Here is an 18,813-nt window from a genome sequence, read left to right as displayed (position 1 = left end):
GGGCTGCAGAGTAAAAAACGCTGCAGCAGGATAGTACTTATATTTACAAGTACTACTCTGCTGCAGAGTTTATTAGTTTATTTCCAACCTAATTCCAGTACCTTGCTGCTACTGTGCAGTAGCGTTTAAAAATAACCATGTGTGGACAGTACTGCGTAGTAACTGGCTAAGCACGTACGAAATGACTGCGCACTAACAGCTGCACAGTCAGCTGCTCGTGTAGACGTGACCAGTAAGTCTGTCGTGTAGATGTGTCCTGTATGTTTCACCACATAGTTTAGGCAAAGTAAATAGTGTATACACGAAGGTCTTAAACAGAACACTTTCTACTCTACAATTCTATAGCCTACGGTTCAATTGCATGGTGCCATTGCTATATTTTGGGCCAAAAACCAAGATACAGTCTCTGCCCTGACACGCTCACAATTTCAGCTGAACAAGGCACAGCCATCGGAGTGGGTGAGAGGGAGAGTTTAAAGGAAGACCTATGTTTGGACGGGTCCCCAAGATTTCTCTGCTATGTGTAATGTTTATGTTTTACAATACAATACTATGCAAGCTACACTAAAGAGACCTGAATAGGAAATCTAGGAACATGGTGGAATACTTAGCAACAGAAAGAAAAACCAAAGCAGGGCCTTTTCACAAATGACTTGGGGGGGAAGCCTGGAGGATTAAACCACAACAATTCTTTACTGGGATTTTTTTCCCTTAAACTTTCCTTATACTTTCACCACCAAATCTGCATCACCCTTAGGCTTGGGCCCTGTTAACTACCTGTCTGCAGTGGGAAATTTGCTACAGACCTTGTGCCCACAGGAACATTGACTATGGTTTGGAGATCAGTTATCCCAAGAAGGGAGGGAGCCCAGCAGAAATTTAAGACAGTCTGTCCACATCAGTCAGCCAAACTCTGCTCTAACTGAGTGTCACTCAACCTAAAGCATGCTAAAGCATGACTGTGTGAACCAGGGTTTTTGCCCCACTCCTGAGACAGCCAAGTCCTTGAAGACAACCTGCAATACTTAGTATAGCACATAGGTTAAGTGCAGGAAAAAAGTCTTTTACAGCCTAGGCTAACCACCCCCACCGACCTTCAAACTGCTGAAGCAGACATGAGCTTTGGATCCCACAGTCCTTTAAGCAAACATCTCCTGAGCAGTGTCCAAACAGTCTCAAAGCTGCTGGGTATGGTACCAAGGTGAATGTTCCTATGCTAGTACTTTCTTAAAGAAGATGCTCTAGTCCCCCAGAACAATACTGGCATCTCTGAATCTCCCCTGCTGCTTAGGCATGCTCTCTTCCAAGGACTCCAGCTTATAGGAAAACCATTTTTGGGCCTTCTCCAATTAAAGCAAGCGACTCCCAAGCCTTTCTAGACCAGCTGCACTCCACTTACAGAAAACGCACCTGACTGACAGATCCAGGCAAGTGCACCAAAACTTACTGCAAAATAGTACTTGTAACAGGGGGCTTTCTCAGGGCCAATCTGCCATTGCTCTGCCCACCTGTTACTGGGCCAACCACCTGCCTCCTCTCCTGCCATGCCTTGTTGTTATATAATTATGTTGTTAATTAGGTGGGAAGCTGCCCATTTCTTGGCCCGATGCCAGGGGGCACTATCTTGGCTCCGTTCCTCCCCGACACCACAGTCCAAGCCTTGCAGATGGCATCCACAGTTCTTAACATCACCAGCCCCATACTAGGCCCCAAAATCCTTCCAATCAGACCCCAACTGGATCCCTCCAATCAGGCAACCCACTCTATTTTCATTAAGGGCTGCCTAGCTCCCTGAACTCTGCTCCCACTCGGGCGTGGTCCCCCCGGGACCTTTGGCCACAGGCCCTGGCCTTACCTCCAAGGCCAGTCAGAAACCCCAGGCCCTCAGCTCTGGGCATCCCTCACGGTGGGTCCCTGGCCCTTTTGACTGTTCTGGTCCTGACCCCAGCATTGACCAGTCGAGGGTATTCTAAGTCACAGTTCTGAGTCTATATCCCACTCTCTAACCTGGGTCCACCTTCTTGACCCTACCATGGGGTAACCCATCCGGGTGTGGGAACTGGAGTTATTAAGGTGCCTTGACCCGCCTTTCACTGGAGTGGTAAATGGCATGGTATTTCCTGGGGGCTTCTGCACCACTGAGACTCCCGCCAGGCTACCCACTCCCAGCAGGGTGCAATTTTAAGTCATGCCCAGGACCAGGAGCCTCCAAACTATCCCCTACAGTTCCTGCCCTTACCTCTGGGGATGTTGCATACAGCCTTGCAGTCAGGCGATGTTACTGCCTGCTCTGCCAGCAGCAAACTGTTCTGTTTATATAGGTGGCCAGAGATCTAAAAATAGCCATGGCAATCAAGCACCTGCTGACTGCTTGGCTCAGTCCTTAAAGTGGCAGGCACCAACACTGCCCTGCCACAGTACCCCTTGGGCATGTCCATATGAGCATGTGCATGCCTGTTGCAGCATCTCAAACCAGTTTGAGATGCTGCAAGAGGCACACTAAGAATGAAAAAATGTTCCCCATGCTGCATATTTGCAGCTCAGGCTCTAAATTTGATACTGGATTTCCAGGTATCAAAAATAAACACCCAGAAAAAAAACAGCGCAGGGCATGGTTTTGCAGCATGCCCTAAGGCAAGCGGAAACTGGGTCCTCCAGAGACACTCTGGCACCTGGCCAGAGCACCTGTATGATGCTCCTGCTGCCCCAGTATGCTGCCTCATTGTGCTAGGGCAAACAGAAGTGGGGCAAGGCTGCAGCATGCCCTGGACCCAGGCACTGTCCCAGGTAAGCAGGGACTGGTTGGGGGGGGGGGGGGCTGTGTGGTTTCTGGCAGGGTTTCTGGGTGTGGGGTGTGTAGGGGAGATGTGGGGGGATGTGGGCTGTGTGGGTGGGTGTGGTGTTTGTGGGAGGGGTTGATGGGGGCACACCCCCCCCACCCCTGTGGTGCATAGCCCCCAGCACTGGCAGCAGCAGCCAGCTGGGCCATACAGTCTGTGCATGGAGAACAGGCCCCGCCCACCCCGCTAGCACACCTTGGGACAGGACCGGGATGGCTCCTTCCACCACCTGCGGGTTCTGCACAAAGCCATGTGCTAGTGGGGCAGGGCGAGTCAGGTCAGGCTGGGCCCTTTCTCCATAAGGGTTAGGTGACAATGTGCAGCTGCGGAGCTGTGCCTACAGTGGGCCATGACCTCTCTGATGGCTTGGCTCATTGCTGCTGCCAGCGCCGGGGGCTGTGCACTGCAGGGCATGGATTGTGGTGGGTGGGCGTGTGGCAGCCCCCCCTCAAATCCCTACAGAAACCTCATATCCCCCCCACACCCACCCACACACCGCACTCCCACCTACATCCCCCCACATCCAATTATACACCACACATCCCCCCCCACACTCAGCCACACACCCCACATCCCTTCCCACCCCACCTCCAGCAAACTCCACATCCCCCCATCACACACCCAGCATGCCCAGCTGCCAGACAGGATGAGACCTGCTGGCAGGAGCTGTGGCTGCAGGGGAAACTGTCCCTACTTCCTGGTTAGTGAAGGGGTCAGGGGGAGCTCTGATTTTTCTATGATAAGAAAACCAAAAGCAAACATCAACAGGAAGAACATCCATATAAAATAAGTCATACTAGTATAGCTTCTTATTCTGGATAATTACTGTCAACACAGCAAGCCATGAACATGTCAAGCTAACCTTTCTCATACTCCTGTCAAAACACTTAGTTCCATTATGTAAATATTCACTGAGGTTGTTTCAGGTAAAAAAGAACAAGCTAGTTCAGAATTTTTGCCTTTGTTTCCATTGTGTACGCTCCCCAATGTGCCCACCCAACTATAGCAGATGGAGAGATCAAAACAAATCTTTACCATGACTCTATATTAGCTTTATTCCAGATATAAAGGTTACTTATTTGAAGTATTCTCCCTTCACAAACAACTACCAGCACTTCTGAAAGATCACTTAAATGTTACTTGTCTGCATGAATATTTGGGTTTTTCTTTGGTGGTAATCAATTTCTCCAGCAAAACAACCTTCAGTCACAATTCTATAGACATGTCTGGGTTGACCCTTTTAAATGGCTGGGAGGGTAGGGTTTCTTATAAGCCTCATTTCAGCTTTAGTGCTAGCTTTCAACTTGAACTTTTCTCTGGGATCAGTGGCTGGACTAGTCAATAGTCTGAGAACTTAAAGTGACAGGATTTTCATAGATTTTATAGAAATTAGGGCTGGAAGGGACCTTGAAAGATCGAGTCCAACCCGCTGCACCAGGAGCAGGAAGTCAGCTGGGGTCAAAGGATTCCTGCAAGATAAGTGTCCAAACGTTTCTTAAAAGAATCCACAGTAGATGCTTGCACCACCTCTGGAGGCAGTCTATTCTAGGCCTTGGACAGTAAACAAGTTTTTCCTTATATCCAACCTGAAACGGTCTTGAAGGAGTTTGTGACCATTGGACCTTGTCATCCCTTGGGGCGCTCTGGTGAACAGGTATTCCCCCAGATCCTGATGCACACCTCTTATATACTTATAGGCTGCCACCAAGTCACCCCAGAGCCTGAGCTTTTTTAGGCTGAAGAGTCCCATGGCTCTCAGCCTCTCTTCATAAGGCCTGTTCTCCTGCCCTCTGATCATGCGCTTGGCTGTCCTCTGGACTCCCTCAAGCTTCTCCACATCCTTCTTGAATTGAATTTTGATTCTTCCCTTCTGTTTCATCTTTCTGCATCTCCTGGGAAAATTGTTTGCAAAATGAAAGTTGAGCAGGACATCATTAACTGTCATGGCATAATGCACCATGGCTTGATAGCCACTTTGAGAGATATGGTCATCAGTACCATTGATGAACTCAGAGAGAAGTTCTAGGTGACACCATGAATATGAGTGAATAATTTCCTGTGCCTTTCACCTGAGCGTCAGGTCTGTGTGATTTTTCTGGCTTCACTGTGGCTTTAAGGAAGGAACAGGCTTGTTAATAGAACAGACCTCGGTTGGTACTCCTTGGGGGTCTTCCCTGCCACATCTTTGATGGAAAATTACTTTTTATGGGAGGAAGATGGTCTATCCTGCCTACCATGGGTACCTTTCTCCAGCCATTCCGGTTGTCCTTCCTGCTTGGGGCTCCACCTCCCCTACACCCCACCTAACACCAACCACAGATGGTTTTGTCTGGCCCACCAGGATTAGTATCATGCACCCTTTTGGTGTCTTGGCCCCTTTTGAATTTACACTGGTGGTATCGGGACGTTGATCTGACCCGGTTATTCTATGCCTCACCTTGCTTTATTTATTGGTCTCATTGGTCCCAGCCTGTTGTGTTCTCCAGCGTCCCACTCTTAGCTCGAGTTTTGTACCTCCCATAAGTTGTGTCTGCTGGTCCCTTCTCTATCTGGTTCTGTCAATATCCAGCCTGTGTTGAGGATCTCCGATGTCCACGGAGAACCCTCTGATAAGCTGTGGAGCTGCTTTGGCTCTGATGCTTTGAAGAGGCCCCCTCCTGGGGTAGCCGCCACGTCCCTGAGCTGGGACTGCCTTCAGTGCCAGGCCCCTCCAGGCCAGTTGAAGACCTCACTTCCGGTCCTCGCCGCTGATTCCCTGCCGAGCCTTTTATCCCGGCTGCAGGGTTCCAGCCAGCGAATCGGCCCTGGCACGCTCCTTTGAAGTGTGCCCATGCCAACGTGGGAGCCAATCCCAGCTCCTGACTCAGCATTTTTTTTTTCTTCTTCGCCACAGCGAATGGGAACGCTGCAGTTTCACTTTCACTGCGCTCCGTTTCCAGCATGGCATCCCACCGGCGCCTCTCCTCATCAAAAGGAGGTAAGTTTTTCCCACAGAGTATAATGTATATATTGAATCTGCTTGCTTGAAGGTGTTAAGTCTTCATTGTTGTCAACTTCCACAAACAGAAACTCAGTAGAGTCTTTCTTGTGTTCTAGTCAGCACTTGAAAGATGCATTACAATAGCTTGGTTCTGAAAGACTGTTCTACTGAACTTGTCTTAGATTTTGTTTGGGAATAGCCTCTAGCAGTTAAGATACTAGTTCAAAGTAGTCTTTTAATTACACATTTGGCTTGTGCTTTGGATTTGTTACCAGTCCTGATTTTGCATTCTTTTCATGCATGGACTATCACCAAGATCTTCAATGTAAGTCCTTCCTGAAGACACCTCACCTAACCAGAACTAAGCAGAACAAAAGTTTAATAGGCACCTTGGGCTGTACATTCTCTGGTCCCAGTATGGGAGACATGTTTAAACTTGATTGACTAAAACTCGGTTGCTGGTTTAAGGAATGCTGAGGCAAGAGACCGAGTCAGAGGTGGTATGAGCAACATCTGAACAATGGTTAAGGGTTCATCACAACGTGCAGCCCATTGGAGCCCGGACCACAAATGCTGTCATACTTTTCCTGGGATGACTGGTGGATATCCTCCCCACAATGTTTATGAATACTCCAAACAATCCCCTTAAGTATGTTTCATGTGCCCTTGGGATTTCCTGTTTTAGAAAACAGATCAAATCAAGGCACCAGTAAAAGACTACAGTAAGATCTGAAAGTCACGCTAAGCTGAAGCTATTCACAACAGGTAAAATACAAAACACTGAGGCTGACTTCACAGTGCAAGAAAATGTGAGTTCATAGGCCACCTGAGAAGAAATAATGCGGTATCCCTTCCAGTTTATCTTTTATATGCATAATAATTTCAAGCCGGCTCCTAGGTGTCTGGTTACTTCTTAAAACTTTATGTTTTTTCCAGGTTATTAATCAGTTCCTTGAGACATTCCAAACCAGATAACCCCTTGCCACTGAAAAAGGTAATTCATGTAAATTAGAACTGTTTAAATAACAGGATTTTCCCTGTAAGTTATGGCTTGGGACTCTCTTGATTTACACGACTAAAAGAATGTTTTGAAGAGGCTGGACTAAGGGTATAAGAAAGCAGTAAGCAGAAAACAGTATGTGCTTCAAGAGGGAAAATCTCTCTGACACGATCTGCTGTTGTTCTCGAGAAGCTGAGATAAACAGATCATCTCTTTTTGTCGCCTGTTTAACCTTCAGCAATCATGCTAGGAACTTTGCCTGTCAACAAAACACCTGAGTGCCATGGATTGGTGAGATCCCAGCTCTCGCTCTCGGTCTCTCTCTCTCTCTCTAGGCATAGCTTTCTGAACTTGAATTGTATTAGTTAAGCTTGAGGTAGGTTTCCCCAAATACTCAACTGAACCAGGGTAATATTGTAATTGTTTTTGTTTGTTTTTCCTTGCATGGCTGTTACTACAAGTACCATCATAAATTTCATATACTTAGCAATAAATAACTTTTATAGTCAAACTGGTGGTAACCAGGTGTCTTTTTCCTTCTCTGCTTCCCCTTCCCCACTTGGTCTGCACCAATGCTTCTTTTACCTAGTCAAAGATCCCTGTAAAACTCCAAAAACCTGTGGGGTCTGCTCATCAAGGGAGTTACTACCAGGACAATTGTGACAAGGGCACACAGCTGTGGAAGCTGCCACCCCCTTCCCTGCACAAGTGCCCCCCAGACAAGCTGCTCACGGCTCCATCCCATGTCCCACTTGGAGCGAGCTGAGTTCACGTGCATGCACATACATGCTCAGCCCCCTGAATAATTTTTTATTCTTCCACCTATGCTTACAAGTCAATGTTGTGGTTGTTTTTGGCACTGCCCAGAAATGTTGCTGACCTCTGGTTTAGGCATAGTAAATAGTACGTACAAAAAGGTTTTAAACAAAACATTTTCTACTCTACAACTCTTCAACGCAATGTTCAATTCTACAGTCAGAAGACCAGGCAGATATGCACCTTTACAGACTAACTAATTAATATGTGTATATATAGAGAGAGTGCACGCTTTTGTGAACCCAGGTTCACTTTGGGAAAAATTGGTGCATTATGTAGATTCATAGATTCATAGATGCTAGGGTCGGAAGGGACCTCAATAGATCATCGAGTCCAACACCCTGCATAAGCAGGAAAGAGTGCTGGGTCTAGATGACCCCAGCTAGATACTCATCTAACCTCCTCTTGAAGACCCCCAGGGTAGGGGAGAGCACCACCTCCCTTGGGAGCCTGTTCCAGACCTTGGCCACTCTAACTGTGAAGAAGTTCTTCCTAATGTCCAATCTAAATCTGCTCTCTGCTAACTTGTGGCCATTATTTCTTGTAACCCCTGGGGGCGCCTTGGTGAATAAATACTCACCTATTCCCTTCTGTGCCCCCGTGATGAACTTATAGGCAGCCACAAGGTCACCTCTCAACCTTCTCTTGCAGAGGCTGAAAAGGTCCAGGTTCTCTAGTCTCTCCTCGTAGGGCTTGGTCTGCAGGCCCTTGACCATACGAGTGGCCCTTCTCTGGACCCTCTCCAGGTTATCCGCATCCTTCTTGAAGTGTGGTGCCCAGAATTGCACGCAGTACTCCAACTGCGGTCTGACCAGTGCCCGATAGAGGGGAAGTATCACCTCCTTGGACCTATTTGTCATGCATCTGCTGATGCACGATAAAGTGCCATTGGCTTTTCTGATGGCTTCGTCACACTGCCGACTCATGTTCATCTTGGAGTCCACTAGGACTCCAAGATCCCTTTCCACTTCCGTGCCACCCAGCAGGTCATTCCCTCGGCTGTAGGTGTGCTGGACATTTTTCCTTCCTAGGTGCAGCACTTTGCATTTCTCCTTGTTGAACTGCATTCTGTTGTTTTCTGCCCACTTGTCCAACCTGTCCAGATCTGCCTGCAGCTGTTCCCTGCCCTCCGGCGTGTCCACTTCTCCCCATAGCTTTGTGTCATCTGCAAACTTGGACAGAGTACATTTCACTCCCTCGTCCAAGTCACTGATGAAGATATTAAAGAGTATTGGTTCAAGGACCGAGCCCTGCGGGACCCCACTGCCCACACCCTTCCAAGTCGAAACCGATCCATCTACCACAACTCTCTGGGTGTGACCCTCCAGCCAATTCACCACCCACCGGGCTGTGTAGTCATCCAAGTCACAGCCTCTTAACTTGTTCACCAGTATGGGGTGAGATACCGTATCGAAGGCCTTCCTGAAGTCCAAGTATACGACATCCGCCCCTCCTCCTGTGTCCAGGCGTTTCGTAACCTGGTCATAAAAAGAGACTAGATTGGTCAGGCACGATCTGCCTGCCACGAAGGCTTAATGTAGGCCTTAAGTTGTTAGTGGCAATATGATATAGAAGTTGTTTGCATTTGCTTGAATGGAGTTTGGGTAAGTGAAGAAGAAGCAAAGAAAATAATCAGGTCAGAGGACATCACAAGTTGTAGAGCCATTGTAGAACTTTTAAGAAAGATGGAATGGAAAAAAACCCTAGGTTAAAGGTGTCGCTAAAGTTGCTTAAAGTACACTATGTAGTCAGACAAGGCTAATTTTTAGACAAACTATAGCTTAGAGATGGAATAAGAATAGGCATGTGAATACTAATCAGAGTAAGACCTATTAGGAATGCTTTAATATTTTTTTTTACTTTAGTTAGTAAGCTTTTTGTTATTTTAGCTAAGCCATAGAGTATAAAACTGGATTCATCTTGGAGTCTGTTTTTCAGCCTTGACTTACAGTTTATGCTGAATAGCCCATCTGTAGATGAACTAAGATAAGAGCTTTATAAAAATGCAATTCAAAACCTAGGTAAAAAGTCCTTTTCCCTAACAGGCTGGCCACCTGTTGGAGGCTTTTTAAAACTTTAGGACTCTGAAATTTTAAGATTAATTTGCTTTCAAATATCAATAAGATTGTTATGCATTTAGATAAATGTGTACTTAATAGATGTTTAATCAGTTGCTTGATATGCATCATCTATACTCTTCATTTTCTGTATTTCATTACTAGATTTGCATTGCTATAAATTTAGCTACATTTGTGTGTGTGTGTATTTAATTTTGTTGGCACTGGCTCTTTCAATATTTCTTACCATATCATAACATAACTTACAACAAAATGTATAAGCACAGTCGTAGCAGGAAAATCCAAATGTAGCTTTTACTCTCCCTTGTTCAGTTTAGACTATAAGCATGTCAGAACAGAGATCTTAAATTAGTTCTTAGTGGTGACAATCTTGGAAAAATTGGAGGAAAAAAATTCCAGAGTTGCTCCTGTTCTCTAAGGGCCCTGCTGTACGTTCAAATTAAAGCTGGATAGAACATCTACATGTGGCCAGTCTAAATTTATCGCACAATTCACCAGTCAATTGTGTGATATATGTAACATGGGGCAGGGGCCTAACTGTTGACCCTCAGAGACAGTCCGAGAACCCTCTAGACCACCCGTGAGTTGGTGATAGGGGCAATGCAAGGGCACCCTGTGTACCACCAACACTGCCCTTGCTACGGGACTGGCCTCACTGTGGTAGCTAAACACACAAGCGACTGGGTGCATGATGTGCTGGTGGCTTGCACCAAAATGTGTCCAGTCCAGTTACTTGTGGGCAGGGTGGGAGCAGAGCCAGGAACTCGTCCCCTGCTCAGCTGGGAAGGGGCTCCCTGTCTGCATCAAGCCCTTTAAACATGGTGCAGGTGGCAGGGGGCAAGCGGGACACGGCCCCTTGGCTGAGGGCCCCCCTGTGGCCACGAGTTCTGCAGGATAGGATGGGCCAGCCCTGCTTGTGGGCTAAGATCAAGTGGGGGCATCTGGATCCCAAAACCTCTAGGCTTGGGCCTGCATGTAGGATGCCTGCCAATGGATTTGGGAGTAGCTGAAATCCCAGGGTGAGAGCCTGGTGTGCAGGATGCTCACCAGTGGGGGCACCATATACCTAGTGTTCAGAATGATTGAGTTCTGCCTGCTCAGTTGATACGGGTTTTGAAAGATTGAGTGCTCCTCAGTCAATCCAATTTGGAACTGAGCTGGTTGATTTGACCTGGAATTAAAATAAAACAAAAATCTTTAGTTCAAGGCAAGCAGTCATAAGGAAGTGCTGACAGCAAACCCAAAAGTCAGTTAAGACTCCCCACGAGTGACTTGGGTTTTACACATGCTGCATCAATTGGCTGCCTCAAAAAATGATCCTACATTTTGAACAGTTTTGCTGTCATTGATCGTACATTGCACAAGGGTTGAAATGATCCTGCAAACACGATCATTATCATACACCTGGCCAGGCTGCTCAGGAGCCACCAGCTCGGGGCTCCCTGCATGGGGCACCTGTCCTGGGAGGCAGGGCAGGGACATGGGGAAGCTCGGCCTGAGGCAGGGGTGGGATGGGAGGGGGAGATGGGTGTCCCTGGGTTGCGGGGGGGGGGGGGGGGGGGGGTGGGCAGCCAGGACATCTCCGCATCCCCGGGACACTCACGTCCCCCTCCCATCTCATCCCTGCCCGCCGCGCTCTCCTGCGCATGCGCAGCTCTCTCCTTGGGGCCCAAGCGAGTCTGAGGTCCTGCTTACGTCACAAAGCCAAAAGCGGTGCCAAGCGTTTGAAGCGGCCCTGAGTTCGGCTAATGGAACGCGGAGGGCGTGGCTTGGACCGCGGAGGAGTAGGAAAGCCTTCCCGCAGCCCTCCCTCAGTCCGGGACCGGGACAGCGATAACACCCGCCCCGGCAGCAGTAAGTGCAGTCACTTGGGGGCTCTCCGCCCTTGCCCCGCCATGAGAGCCGCCCTCACGCTGCAGTCCCTGCGGGAGGTGGTGAAGAGCCTCGTGGACACGCCTGGCTTCGATCGCGTGTATGACAAGGTGGAGTCCCCGGGGGCAGCTTGGGCACCTTTGCTAGCGTCTCTCCGCTTGGGACTCCTTGCTGGGGATCCCGCTTAGGGGGGCGGGGAGAGGCGCTTTGCAGCCTTCAGGACGCTGGCTGTGCTGCCGGCTTCTCCACCAAGCCAAGCGGCCGAGGCAGAGCTGTGCCCCTAAAAGGATCCGCTTCAATAGGCTTGGTCACCAGAGGGACGGACACCCCTATGCCAGCGGAATTGGGCGGGGGAGGGATATTGAGTTGGGTGGGAGTTCCTGATCATCAGGTCCGATCCTGCCTCCCTTTGGACATGGGAACGTGCAAGAGGATAGGAAAGAGTAGCAAAGAGAGACCCTGCAGCATGTGCTTAGGGGGTCCCTGTCCCTTAACTGATGTGCACCAGAGACTACAGCATGGCAGCTCCACCTGCATCTGCTGCCAAGTGGAAGTGGTGCCACATTAAGCTGCACTGGATACACCTCTGTGAGGGTAAAGACTTGAAGTGGAGTGGGTGGTTTTTCTAGGCCAGTGGCTCTCAGCCATTTCAGAGTCCAGGTGCCCCTCCACAGCTTCTTTGGATTTGGCAGCACCCCACATTGACAACCACCTTGTGCTACCTCCCTTTACCTCATTGGTTCTCGCCCAGGTGCTGTAGCATCCTCCTACCTGGATTAGGCTTATCTGCTAAATGTGAAGCAGGCAGAAGCAGAGGCATAACTAATGAGGGGGGGGGGGCAATGTGGCCCCTGTCCCATCCCATCCCTCCCCTACCAGTTGCCTGAGAGTAACAGGATTGTGTTTGTTTGGTTTCAGATTAAACTTCTTTCTGCAATTCCTGGGAAGGTTGTATGTGAAATGAAAGTTGAGGAGCAGCACACAAACAGGGCTGGCACACTGCACGGAGGCTTGGCCGCCACCCTAGTAGATGTTGTGTCAACAGTAGCATTGATGAACACAGAAAGAGGAGAACCAGGAGTCAGTGTGGACATGAACATAACGTTATGTACTGAACATTTGTGCTGCAAGGGGTTAAGTCTTCACCGCTGTCACCTTTCACCAATAGGACCTAGACCCCTTTGTTGTAGGAGGATCTAGGGTGGCTCTGAAAGACTTAGTTCTACTGAATTCAACCCAGATCTGGTTTAGGGAAAACTTCAGGTAACTAAGATACTAGGTTGAGGTGGTCTTTTAATTACAAGTTTAGTTTATGGCTCAGCTTTAGTGACAAAGTCCTGATTCTGGAGTCTTTTCATGCATTAAATTTCAAACCTTAAAAACAAGTTCTTCCTGAGGGTAGGAAGTAATATGTAGGTACAAGGGGTTAATCTGGGCTCAATTTGTTCCTTCTCTTGCATGGATGCTTTGACAAACAGGTCTCTGATCCAGGAGCCATAGGATTTGAGTTTAACCTATTAAGTAGGCCACCTTGTATAAAGCCTTTAAGTAATGACAAACATCTACCTTGCTGTACAGTCTTTGTTCCTCTTAGTCTCCTACCCTCTCCAACTTTATTGTTTAGGGGGGCTGGATGTTTTTAAGTATGTATAGGAGCACCTATTTTTTTTTCCTTAGAGGAGCTGCCTGTTGTGCAAAAGTGAAGGCAAATCAAGAAAGTTATGAGAAAAGCCTAAATTCAAGTGAGACTTCTCTTGGAGTGGGAGAAAATTATGAAGTTATTAAAATCTGATGAGTAGCTTCTGTCTTATTGAGGTTCACAGCTCCCAAGAGACAGAGCTCCAATTGCATTTTGCAACTAGGCTAATTTATAGAAGCCTTAGGAGAGATACTAGGGCAAAATGGGACTAGGCACTGACCTGTCAGTGTATAATTTAATACCCGTTGTTTTGTTTCCAAGAAGACTAGAAAGCTGTCCCCCCTCCCTGTGTTTCATCGGGGAGATGTGGTATCAATAGTAAACTTCTGTTCAAAATGGATAAAGCAGGAGCTCTGCCAACTGATGCCATCTCTGGAGAGGTGGGGATTTGGGCCTGGACATTGTCTAAGAGGGCATGGGGGGTGGGGATGGTGACTCTAGCATGTTTATTTTAAATGGATGAATGTTCTGTGGTTTGCAACATGTGTATAAACCCTTACCTGTTCATTCTCTTTTCTTCAAGATACATATCAGCTCCTAAGATGGGAGAAGAGATGCTGATTACCGGTCAGGTTATGAAGCAAGGAAGAAGAATTGCTTTCACCACCGCAGATTTAACGAACAAAGCAACAGGAAAGATAGTAGCACAAGGCAGACACACAAAGTACCTGGGACCTTAGTATAAGAAAATGATCTGTAGAGAGAGAAAGCTTTGCCTTAAGAAATCCAGTCTTCTGTTTTAAGGTATAACTGAAGGCTAGTAGATGGCCTATATTAAATGGGTTTAGTCTCAGATCCAGTACTAACTGACACTAATTTTCAACTAATTGTAGTCCTTGACTACTCTGACTGAAAGCTGGAGTTTGATCTTGCCATTTTTGTGTCTGAAGAGAATAAAGCAAATCTTTCAAACCAGAATTCAGCCCTGCTGGCAGGGCACCATAGGGTAGCTAATGTTTGGTGTCCATGTCTCCAAAGCTGTCAGTTAATCACCTTTCACATGTCAAATTCAGTATTAGACTGCTTTTTGTTTTGTACAACAGAATGGTATTTAAAGTAACATCATAAAGGAACAGATCAGGCAGAGGTGATAATTCTGATTTAAATTCTGAATCAGAAGGAAGAATATGTTGCAAAACGAAAAAACAAACAAACATGCTTTACTTCTATTTTTACCATGAAATTCAATGGTTATTTTAAAAAAAGTCTAAGCCAGGTACTATAAATGGGATTTTCACATTATTAGAAATCAGTTTAGCTTAATGAACACATGTATCACATTCAGATGTTTTATTTCCTGTTACTTATTAAAAGAAACCCTGCCATCCTAGACTGCATGTACCTTTGCCCCTTAGCAGTGTACATGATCTTATTTGAGTACTGAAATAAATCAACATTCAACCTTTATCTTTGTTGGGCCACTTAAAGTCTGCTGCCTGTGGAATTGAACAATTTTAGCTCTCTAAATATTTGTTGGAATTTATTCCTTGAACAGCTTATTTGAAATGTTTTACATCAATCAAACTGTTTAGTTTATATGAAGAATTCAGAGTTGTCAACTATTGCAGCAAGTAGGTTAAAGGAAAAGCAATAATTGTGTCAATTAAACAAGACTTCTATTGAGTTCAGTCTCTCCTACTTCCTGACATCACTTCTACCAAAGCAGCTACCCAAAGCCTGGGCTGGCTGCAGCCAGGAGGCTGCAAACATCTGCTCCAGGCTCCGGCATTAGACCCATACCAGCAGGTGCATACATGCCTGCCTCAGAGCAGACTTCTATTCTAAATACGCCCATCTCTTTTCCACAGGCAAAAGTAATAAAGTGCAAAGGATAGAGGTTTTCAGGGGACTGAGGAAATGGAAAAACAAATACAGAAATAATTAAGGTTTGAAGAGAAATAGGCAGAAACTACAACTTAAACATGCAATAGGGACTTTGAGATTAAAAGGCAGAAATTGTTATAAGGACTTAATTAAAATACTTTATATATAGTTTCCAACTGTTGCTGTTGATGAGACACTGCCACTACGTGCGTATGGAATTTTCCCACTGAAACTTAAATCCGTGCTAGAAGTTGCTTTCTTGAATCAAGGTCAGAGGCTTCGGGGCAATACTGTAATAACTGGTCACATTCTAGCACTTAGAATTTGTCATGTCTAGGTAATTGCAATAAAAAATGCCCAGACATATTAAGAATTGAAAATCTGATTATGTATACAATGGTATTTGACTGGCCCTGTTGAAATATGACACTGTTGCAGGTGTTCTACTAGCAGAGGGCATGGGGAAGTTTCAAGAGGTGCCAGTGATTTCTACTCTTCCTCCTAACAGCCTGTTCATTGTAGTAGTACAAGTGCTGCCTTATGCATAAGAAAACAGGACATTGTTATTAACCAGGCCACTTATTTTGGATCAGTCCATTAAAGATTCATAAAAATTATCAAAGTGTTTTTCATTTCTCAGTTGTCTTAGATTTAATGCAACTTGATAAATGAAAGTAACGGAGGGACTGAGAAAGGCTGATTAAAAGTGTAGGGTAGGGGCCAGCAACCCCCGGCACATGTGCCGAGACCATTTTGCTCGGCACACCACCGCCAGCCTGGGCTGTAGGCAGTTGCTGCCAGCCACGAAGCCTGGGCTGCTCCCAGCAGGCTGCTGGGTGGCTGCAAGCCCTGCCATAGTTGGCAGCAGCTACCCAAAGCCTGGGCTGGCTGCAGCCAGGAGGCTGCAAACATCTGCTCCAGGCTCCGGCATTAGACCCATACCAGCAGGTGCATACATGCCTGCCTCAGAGCAGACTTTGTCCAGTGGTCCAGGAGCCCAGCTCCATTTGCTTATCTGCCTCTGTCTGGTCCTATGTGTGCACGTCTGGTTCTGGATGTGTGCGCGCATGTGTCCATTCCGAGTGTGTTCTGGTTCTGTTTGTGCACATGGTTCTCTGCGTGTGTGTCTGGTTCTCTCTCATTGTCTCTTTTTTCTCTCTCTCTCATTGCAACATGCTCAACAAAAAAGGAATATGCAACAACAAAGGCAACATTTATGATTATTAAATATACTAATATGTAGTGCATCCTGCCATGTACACACACACACCCTCCCCCCTCATTTTGTTTTTCTGGCATGCCAGCACTTCGACACTTTCCAAGGTAGACATTGTGATTTTTCGACACTCCAGCCAAAATCGCCTACCCCTAGCGTAGGGTGTTGTTCTGAATGTTAATTAATTTGAACACTTCACCTCTGGGTCTGTATGTAGGACAGGGGCTTGTAGAGCAAAATGACCACATGCTGTGTGCTATGTTACGTGAAGTTAACAAGTGAAATGTTTTTAAGGCTCTTACAAAATTACTTTCACCATTTGTATGTATTGCTAACCTATTAATTCAAAGATCCAGTTTAATGAATTTAGCTTCTGTGGCATTTAACTCCAGCACTAACTAGAAAGAGGAAGATTAATTTATTTGGGGAAAACTAGTCTGATCAGGAGTCTATGAAATGGTACAGGCATGAATGGTGCATGCTCCCAGCAGCTGGGGGGGGCACAGCTACACTGGCAGCGGCAAATAGGGGAGCTCCTACAGATGCCACTGGCGCTCCCACTGACGCCAGCGACCAGGGGCTGGAGACCACTCATAGGCACTACCAACAGCATTGGCGGCGGCCAGGGGCAATCGTGGACTGCTTGCAGACGCTGCCAGCAGTGGGGTGGTGAGCAGCAACCACCCGCAAGCACTGCCGACACTTTTTGCAGGAGGTGCACCACCACACTTAGGGGGTGCACATGCACCCCACGTGTCACCCCTGGGTACAGGTATTTTTTTTAAATAGATTGAATTAAAAATCTACACAAAACAATGCAGTTTCAAGAGAATTTAAACTATCCTAGCTACCAGATTGTCTTTTGTAACCGTCCAGTACAGATTGTAAAAGGTGCTTTCAATGATGAGTATTGTTTCTAAGATGACAGACGAGTTACAGTACATTACAAAGGTAACGGTTTCTCAGTAACTATTTTTGGTGAGTAAAAGCTCAGCAGAGGCAATTTACCCTAAATGAAACAAATGCTGACTTAGTGCAATTCAGTTTTCACCTACCCTGGGATAGGAGCAGACACAGAGCAGGTACCGCAGAACAGCTGGTATACAGCAAGACTGCTCCCCCTCCACCCCTTGTTCATAATCCTTAGGACAAAATAGCTTTTCTAGAAAAGCTGTCATCCTGTACAGGCATTGGGTCTGTATCTGCAGTTAGTCAGTGATGTAGTGTCCTGAGACTGGCCCCTGTATAAATCAGCACCCATTTTCAAAACACTTGTTCTTAGTCTAGACAGAAGGAAACTCATGAACGATGAGGAAACTCATCCAATTGCTAGGAAGAGTGAGTGACATTAGGTAGACAAAAAAAGCTATTAAAGAGACTTGCTTTCAGGACAAATGCTCTGGCAGTAGTGGGAAGTGCATGTGATATGGTATGAAGGATTATCTACTCTAGTGCGCTTCTTCCCAGGTTTTGGTTATACTTTGTTTACATCACAGCTTCTAGCTATGCACTAATTAGCTTGTATTGGAGCATTCATTCACTTACCTGAATGCTGGCTTTATTAGTCCAAGATAACAGGATCAAAAATGCAATTACCCATATTTCTACAAATCTGAAATAACCCTGACTTTAAGATGACCCCCCCATAATTATATTCTATACATGAAAAAATTTAAAAAATTGTTATAATATGCCATGTATAGAATCTAATTATTGGAGAGTCATCTTTCTTTCATTCCTCTCACCACTGCAGGGGCAGACAGCAAGGAGGTCAAGCAACTTGGCCCCTGCTTGTGCCTTCCCCTTTGCTGCCCGTCTGCTCCCTGCAGCCTGTTCTGCACCAGCAGGCTGTGTCCCCATTCTAGTCTGAGGCACTGAGCATAGCCCCAGTCCAGCCCCATAGAAGCCATATGGGCTGCACATCACTGCTATGGAGGCCATGCTAGGGCTATGCTCAGCACCCCAGGCTGCAGCATGGATGGAGCCTGCCAACTTGGACCAAAGATAAGAGTAGGGAAACAGAGGCAGTGCACATGACTGGGAGAAGAAACTGCAGGGGAAATTTGTCTTGTTCCCCCACTGCACAATGGGGAAAGTGGTGGCAGAGGAGGAATAAAACAGCAGTTCCCATTGCACTTTGACCCTAGCTGCCTCTCCCCTCCCACCACTACCTTCACAGCTGCGTACTGGCCAGATAGGGGCCATACTCTAGGCCAGAGCCAGAACCATGATCCAGTAGGCAGTGGCAGGGGAGGGAAGCAGGGCAGCAGCTGCAGCTGACTCAGAGCCCAGGTTAGGGCTCAAGTTGGAACTGCAGCAGCTGCCTGCCACCCCTCTGAGGCACTGTGCTCAAAGCAGGGGATTGCTCCCGACCCTCTTCCTTTCTATAAATCCTTTTTCCTCCTCCAGAATTGGGTTGAGGTAAACTACAGTGCTTATGGCAACCACCGCCATAGAACAGAGGTATGACACCACACTGACCTCAGGT

At 46.8% G+C, this 18,813-nt stretch overlaps 1 protein-coding gene and 1 long non-coding RNA gene across 2 annotated transcripts; both read left to right on the top strand.

The window, feature by feature from the left end:
• The first annotated feature begins 2,935 nt into the window (after positions 1 to 2,935).
• On the top strand, positions 2,936 to 7,331 carry LOC132249354 (uncharacterized). Its single transcript, XR_009460793.1, has 2 exons — positions 2,936 to 5,817; positions 6,757 to 7,331. It is a non-coding gene; the product is annotated as an uncharacterized LOC132249354 (long non-coding RNA).
• A 4,131-nt stretch (positions 7,332 to 11,462) lies between these two features.
• Positions 11,463 to 14,690, top strand: LOC102575359 (acyl-coenzyme A thioesterase 13). Its single transcript, XM_019490610.2, has 3 exons — positions 11,463 to 11,696; positions 12,505 to 12,666; positions 13,809 to 14,690. The coding sequence occupies exons 1-3, from the start codon at positions 11,463 to 11,465 to the stop codon at positions 13,824 to 13,826; spliced, it is 414 nt and encodes a 137-aa protein (XP_019346155.2). The 3' UTR covers positions 13,827 to 14,690.
• The last annotated feature ends 4,123 nt before the right edge of the window (positions 14,691 to 18,813 follow it).

The sequence above is a fragment of the Alligator mississippiensis genome, chromosome 3, assembly GCF_030867095.1.
Source record: "Alligator mississippiensis isolate rAllMis1 chromosome 3, rAllMis1, whole genome shotgun sequence".
NCBI classification, from domain to species: Eukaryota; Metazoa; Chordata; order Crocodylia; family Alligatoridae; genus Alligator; species Alligator mississippiensis.
Note: the sequence above shows the minus strand (reverse complement) of the source record. Positions and strands in the feature narration are given on the sequence as shown.